Source organism: Aptenodytes forsteri, unplaced genomic scaffold, assembly GCF_000699145.1.
Source record: "Aptenodytes forsteri isolate BGI_AS27 unplaced genomic scaffold, ASM69914v1 Scaffold56, whole genome shotgun sequence".
In the NCBI taxonomy this organism is placed as follows: Eukaryota; Metazoa; Chordata; class Aves; order Sphenisciformes; family Spheniscidae; genus Aptenodytes; species Aptenodytes forsteri.
The window spans coordinates 582,122-589,435 of record NW_008796213.1 but is presented as its reverse complement, the minus strand read 5'-3'; the positions used below and the strand labels follow the sequence as shown (position 1 = coordinate 589,435).

General features: G+C 48.7%; 1 protein-coding gene across 1 annotated transcript in view; it reads left to right on the top strand.

The window, feature by feature from the left end:
* Nucleotides 1-7,314, top strand: part of DDX11 (DEAD/H-box helicase 11) — a 20,961-nt gene that overhangs the window by 7,196 nt on the left and 6,451 nt on the right. The window contains exons 8-17 of the mRNA XM_009288395.2: nt 523-725; nt 1,294-1,446; nt 1,550-1,596; nt 2,391-2,470; nt 3,780-3,824; nt 3,947-4,014; nt 4,556-4,594; nt 5,072-5,195; nt 5,714-5,851; nt 6,329-6,441. Coding sequence (XP_009286670.1) covers nt 523-725; nt 1,294-1,446; nt 1,550-1,596; nt 2,391-2,470; nt 3,780-3,824; nt 3,947-4,014; nt 4,556-4,594; nt 5,072-5,195; nt 5,714-5,851; nt 6,329-6,441 — 1,010 coding nt within the window. The remainder of the gene's footprint in view (nt 1-522; nt 726-1,293; nt 1,447-1,549; nt 1,597-2,390; nt 2,471-3,779; nt 3,825-3,946; nt 4,015-4,555; nt 4,595-5,071; nt 5,196-5,713; nt 5,852-6,328; nt 6,442-7,314) is intronic.

Here is a 7,314-nt window from a genome sequence, read left to right as displayed (position 1 = left end):
ATTTCAATTATTAAATTGTTTTTATCTCAACCCACAAGTTTTCTCACTTTTACTCTTCTGATTCTCTCCCCCATCCCACCGGGGCGGGGGAGTGAGCGAGCGGCTGTGTGGTGCTTATTTGCCAACTGAGGTTAAACCACAACAGGTAGGAGCTTGAAAATGGCAGGTTGGAGGAGCAGAGCAGGAGATTATTAGTGCTTTTACTTTTCTTGTCTTCCAGGCTAGGATGCTGAGATCTGTATGTATTTTCTGAGTGCCATAAGTTGGTCAGGACTTCTGCAACAGAAGGATACTTGTCTTTGTAACTCAGTATTAGAAACGTTGGAAGATGTTACATAGCTAAATCTAACTGGCAAGAGTAGTGTCCACTGTGGAGATGGAAATGTTACTGCTGAATAATTTTTAAATAGATGTTAGGTTAAAAATACACAACAAAGCCTGCTTTGAAATCCAGGAGGTTCTGCGAAGTGGTTGTTTTAGGCTATGTGTTGCTCATAGCTTTCTTTCAATTTCTGCCGTTAGAAAAGAAGAGTGATGAAGAGACGGAAGGGAAGAAGAGACGTGTGAGTCGCACCGTATGCCCATTTTATTCCTATGAGCAAATGCAGTTTCTCCGCGACGAAGTTCTCGTGGAAGTGAAAGATATTGAGCAGTTGGTGACTTTGGGAAGGGAGACCAAAGCCTGCCCATATTATGGGAGTCGATACGCCATTCCTGCTGCTCAGGTAAGGTGTACCCACTTTTAGCGGAATTAATGCCAGGGCCTCTAAGAATAAACCAATTGCCTGCTCCCCCCAGTACTGTTACTCAATATTGTGGGAGTCTGTAAACAGGCTGTGTTTCTGTCAGCTGTAGTTTTGCTGAGAAAGCAAAGGAAAAAAACAACACCCATTTGTAGTTAATAGGGAGGCTGTGAGTATGTCTCAGCGTTCTGAAATACTTGAAAGGCTCAATAACTTTGAGGCAATACTGACACATGGGTGTAATCTTAGCTCTTGCCACCGCTCTTCTTCCTTGCTTGGTTGTCTATCAGAAGACATGCTTTCAGTGCTTTAAAGGAGGCTTGGAAGGTAACCTGAGCCGATATGCAGTTGTAGCATCATTTCTCTTTAGCTTACATCCCAGTGCCCCTCTCAAGCATGTACTCCTGTCTCTCTTCCTACCTTTCCCATAATAAGAGTAAGTAACTTGACTGAATTCCACAAGGCCATCTGATATGGGCCTTTAATGAGTGGTTGGGGAGTGCCCTAAGGGTGAGAGCTAGAATCAGGGCAGTGTGTGCTTCTCCTGTAGCTGGTGGTGCTGCCCTATCAGATGCTCTTGCATGAGCCTACCAGGAGGGCTGCTGGGATCAAGCTGAAGGACCAGATCGTAATCATTGACGAAGCCCACAACCTCATAGATACCATCACCTGTATACACAGTGCAGAGGTCAGTGGCTCTCAGGTGAGTCATGGCCTGGTCTGTTAATCGTGAGCAAGCTCTGCGTCCAGCAGAGTGCCCTTTCTTGACTCCTTTGTAATAACAGCTCCTTTTTTTGTTCGTGTAGCTGTGCTGTGCCCACTCCCAGCTGTTGCAATTCATGGAGCGATACAGGTGAGGATCTCAGAGGAAAATAGCACAACAGTGGCAGGCAGCGTGGATGCCATGGCTTGTCTCATGTCTGCAGCCTCTTTCTTGCTTTTCCCTGGTGGAAAGTTATTTGCATTAATACTTCTGCAGATGAAAAGCCACTTGCTTCATTATCTCTGTCTAGAATCCGTCTAAGTCGGACTCCTGGGGCTGGTATTAAGCAGTGAGAAGGGGGATACCCTGAGGATTCTGGCTTTCCCTTTATACCCTCAGTTCCTTTCCCAGTATCTCCCTCTAATCATTCCTGCTTTGTGATGCAGAGTTTCAAAAGATTCAGTCTTTCATGTCTCTCCTGGACCTTAGTCTTTCATGTGCTGACTGGCATTATGGCAGAGGCAGTAAGCTCTGAGGAGGAGGAAGCTATATGTGGTTTTTGGCTCTGGCCAAATCTTGCGTCTTGTCATCCTGCAGTGGTTGATTATTGTGCTCAATGCTAACAACTTTGAACTTGTGGAGCGTTATTGCAACAGGGACTTGAGGTGTCACTGCCATTGTAATTAACAAACTGTAATTAATGTGTGAGGAGAAAGGCGATGGTAGGAACAGTGTGGGGTGCATGGGTGAGTGCTCTGGGGTGACCTTGGGCAGGATATCTAGGGGTCTATGCCCTGTCACAGATAGGGAGAGTGAGCCTGGGAGAAATCATTCTTGGTTCCTGTCTCCCCAAAATGAAGGGGAGTTCAGGTACTTGTCTCTGCAGCTTAGCTGCTGTGAGTTAGTCCCTGAAGATGTTTTGGGGTCTGTCTCATTTTTCATAGGAAACGTTTGAAGGCAAAGAACTTGATGTACATTAAGCAGATCCTGTATTTGCTGGAGCGGTTTGTGGCCATGCTGGGAGGTAAGCAAACCTATTCTGTCTCCAGGGATGCTGATAGACTCTGAGCTAGCTGCTGCTTCCTCAGGGCACTGTCCCCCTTCCCCCTCTGCAGAGGCTGCAGGGAGATGTTGCTCATGTATAGGTTCAGATGCCAGTAATTTTATTTCTCAGGCTGTTTTGTAACATGGGGATGTCGACTGGTGTCTGCCTGAACCCTTCTCTTTGTTTGATTAGCTGAGGAGCAGCAGATGACGTCGTAAGTTGGTAGAGGCAGTTTCCCTCTCTTTCTGTGTGGTTTTCAGATCTGATTTGAGTGGGGATGAGGTAGGGTGCCAAGTGAGGTATACAGCAGATGTGTGGCAGCAATCAGGACAGCCCAAAGCTGCACAGAGTAAATCTCCTGGGTCATCTGGTGGTACGGCCTCTACCTGTGTCAGACCTGTCATGTCTGCCTCTGCAGAATGAATCTTTCTTGAGTGGTGCCTTTCCTTTGTGAAAAAATATTATTTTGCATAGATTTTTAAATCCACTGGCATTTGCAGGACTCCTTTCCTCTGATGATCTGTTTGCGAGACCTCAGTGTGTCTTGAGAGCCTGTCATAAGTTCATAAAGAACTTCCTCCTTGTCCAGGAGAAATGCAGCAATTTTGGGCAGGGGCCTGGTGGTGCTCTCTGCCCTTCTCTCAGACGTATACTTCTCTTCCTCCTCTGTTCCTGCCACTCTTCTCTTCCCCACACTCAGTTAAGTGCTTTCATTAGAAATTGCAGCCTGTGTACAGCTTCATGATTGAGGCTGCAAAAGTGAGATGTGAGGTGGGTGTTAAGCAGTAGGACATAAAACGCAGTGAGTGGCAGGAATTAATCCTGTTCTGGCTGTCAGGGTCTGAGCGTGGAGCTGTCCTCAGGTTTCCCCCTCTTCCCAATTGCCTGCCAGCCTATGCGCCTCCCAGCTCCCTGCTGCTGCATTGAGGAGGGGTGAGGGATGCATTGCAGTCCCTGTCCCTTCATCTTTGCAGCACGACTACGTAGTGTGTGAGCATTTGTACGCACCCACCCTACCTGCTGCCTCCTGCTACAGAAGGAATGTAGGTCGTGTTTCTTACAGGACGCAGCAGCACACTTGTCCTACAATGTAGGGCTACCTTACAGGGGAAATTAAAACTGAGCAGGAGCTGATGTTTCGTCTGTATAGCTACATTTTGCAGATGTATAGTTATTTCTCAGTTTTTGTCCTGGTGCAGTGTCCCTTTCAGCTCAGTTGTTAGTCTTTTGCTTAATTTTAAGACAGGCCCATTGTAAGCCTTCCTTGAATCGGTTTCATGTTTTACAGGTAATGTGAACCAAAATCCTAGCTGTCAGGCAGTTTCCCAAACAGGTAAGACTGGAGTGAACACGTGGGGTATGCAGCCATCAGTCAGCGGCATGGGGGTGGGCAGTAAGAGGCTGCAGGCCCCGCAGCTAATAATTTTTTTCCTCCTTTCCCTCCCTTTCTTTCAGGGACGGTGCTAAAATCCATCAATGACTTTCTATTTCAGAGCCAGATTGACAATATCAACCTCTTCAAGGTAATGCAAATGTTGTCATCTGCTAGGGCACAAGCAGTCGTGACTTGTTCAAGGTTATGAGGAAGCGTGTGTGAGAGCTGGAAGTAGAGCCAAGGCCCACATGGCAGAATCTGCTTTCTAGCAGATTCTCCCCAATGTATAGATCTTTTCTGCTGCTGTCTGGATAACAGTGCATTAAAGCTGGATAGGTGGTCTTGGGGTAGAGGGAAGCAAGCAATTAGACGTGTACAAGTGCAGAGGCTGTCTGTCGGCAAAGCTAAACTGTAGGGGTTGAGGGTGAAGAAACTATACTGCTCCAATAACCTAACCCATCCCTTCAACCTCCAAACATAGCACCTTAACACCGTGTGTTTCCACTCTGGAAGCAATGCCTTTGTAATAAACTGTTGTCTGGGAGGCAACACTCACGAAGAACTGTGCACCCCTCCCCAAGAGCACAGCAAGAACAGCAAGTGATATCCCTGCCGGACAGGGATCAAGGGCAGCAGGATGGGAGAAGGGATGCTGAATGTCAGTTCATTTTTCTGTCTTCCTCCAACAGGTTCAGCGTTACTGTGAGAAGAGCCTCATCAGTAGGAAGGTAATGCCCCTGTGACTTCATGGTCAGCAGCATTCAAATGCTGTTTCACACATTGAGTTTGAAGCGGAAGATGCAGCAGCTGGGGTGGGAGCCTGTCTTCTCCACCCTGCTCTGCAAACAAAGTGGTTCCTGCAACAAGCACTGTATGGGCAGGTTACCTTTTGCTTATACGGCAAAGAAGCATACAACGTGGTGTACCGCAGTATTCCAGTGGGTGCTAATTCTGTGCTGCTTGGCCTCAAACTCGCCAGCCTGGTAGGCTGCACTGCACTGGGGGAACAAGCATCAGAGACTTGTTTTGGTTTGGATTCAATGAGTGAAGGAAAGTAGTGGGAGCTCTGAGCTTATAGATTCTGATTGGGCTGGTTCGCAAACACCTACCAAGGAACTTTATCTGCGGCAGGCCAGCAAACCTGTTTTTGTTTTGTCTGATTCCTGCTGTTGGTAGTCTTAGTCTTACTGGCTTTTGCTTGGCAGCTTTTTGGGTTTGTGGAGCGATATGGAGGCCCTGCCACAGCTGTGAAGACCAACAAGGAGAACCAGAAGTTGGCTGGTTTGCAGAACTTTCTTCTGACCCTCCAGCAGGGATCTGATAAAGAGGGTGAGTTCAGACATCCTCCACTTGTGCATCTGCAAAGTGAGGATGTGGAACCTTCATCTGTCTGCGTGAGGAAAGAGGGTGACAGATTTGAAGAGTGATAGACTGCAGAAGCTGTCCTGCGCAGATATTTTTAATATATATGGCTAGATGACCTGGGCAACTCTACATATGATTAGAAGATCTCCTGAGGTCCCTTCCAAGCTGAATGATGCGATTCCGTGATTACACCACACGCACTCAAGCTTTGCCCTGCTGTGACCTGCTGGCTCTGGGACCTGAACTACCATGGGTAGCTCTGGTTAGTGGTGCCAGCTACAAAAGCCAGATCTTCCTTTTTTTTTTTCCTAGCAATGAGACAGAATTTGGGTTCTCTCCTTTATTGGGTCTTTGTTCTCTGCCTGCATATGTAGACCAGGTATCATGTTCTTGTGGAAAGGACCCATCTGTATTTTGTGCTTAGTCCCTGTCTTCAGAAATGTGGCCTAAGTTGCCTGCCTCTCCTTTTCTCTTCTGGCCAGCAAGTGCTCTCCAGAGCCCTCCCATGGAAGCTGAGAACGACCAGCTCCGAACTGCCTCTCCACTGATGCAGATTGAAGGATTTCTCTCAGCCCTCACGAATGCAAACCAAGATGGCCGAGTCATCCTCAACAGGCAAGGTACTGGAAAGGACGAGCTGGGGAGAGGTGGCATGCGTCACAAGCAGGGTGCTTCACTGGCAGTGAGGGAGGAGATCCTGAGCCTGGGGGGATCCTGCAGCCCTGCCGGAACGTATCTGTGCTGTCCATGATGCAGGCTGGCAGGCTCGGTCTGTGTGAGGACTCTCATGAACCCAAAGGAATTCTTAACCAAGGGCATTGGGGCCAGGGTTTGCAGAGCTCTGCTCCCACTTTGGATGTTGATTTTTTTGTCTTGCGATTTATTGCACCTCTTCCACAGCTCCAGGAAGATTAGGAAGCAGCAGGTAACTTCCAGGTTGGCGTTACCTGCTGCTGCCCCTGGCAGTGTTGAACAGCAGCGAGTCCTTGTTTTGAGAGGTGGGGACCGGCCAGAGTGCCCAGGACAGGAGGGTGAATCTCTTACATCCCCAAGTGTGTCACAGCTAGTTCCTGATGTTGTCTTTCTCCTTTTCCCAGGCACAGTTGGTCAGAGCAGCCTCAAATTCCTCTTGCTGAATCCAGCTGTCCACTTTGCCAAGGTGGTGGAAGAATGCCGTGCTGTAATCATCGCTGGGGGCACCATGCAGCCGGTGAGGGAATAAGGATGCTATGCTGGGCTCTCAGGAGGTCTCTGGTGCTATCTGCAAGCAGGCATGGAAAGACAGCAACTCAGTCCCACTGGGATGTGCTCTTCTTCTCACTTCCTATGGCTTGTGTGGGAAAAGACCTTTCCTACCTACCCTTTTATCTCCCTGGTACGGTTTCCCTGCGTGAGGCATCACACTGCCTGTTTATGCAGAAAGTTGTCGGTGTAAGGGCAGGATTGCCCTTGTCAGCCTTTCTTGTCCTCAAGACGATACAGGCTGAGGCTGAGCTCATGGTAGGTTGGAACAAGCATGGGTAGCAGTCAGAGGACCTGGTAAAACCATCTGACCTTCTAAAGGGACAGGCATCCCACAGGGACCATCCCATGGAGGATCTTTCAGAAGAATCAAGACTTCAGTCTTGGTATGGTGGCGGGCAGCTTATCCTTCTCCCGTTGCTTTAGTTCCCAAGAGACAGTGTGTTTGTGTTGTACAGATGCAGCTGAGTGTGTCAGATATCCCAGTTAGTTACGTTTATCCTGTTCCTGCACACGAATGTCCTGAAATTTCCTCTTTGCCCTTGTGGTGACGAGGGAGGGAAGGAGGGTGTGAAGTGCAGGACCTTTTTTCGGAAGGCCACCATTCCAACTTTGAACCTTTCAGACTGCAACTTGGAGAGAGGATGTAGTTGCAGCCCAAGCTGTGGTCTGTGCAGCGCTTGGGAGTCCTGGTAGTGGGTTTTTGGGCCTGGGGAGGTCTGAAATTGGGGCACGTTGGGCCAAGAGGCAGGGTGGTTCCAGGCAGGGGACCTGCCCCGTGCAGCGGGGGCCATGGCAAGGCTCAGGACCACGGGCACTGAAAGGGGACACACACACACAC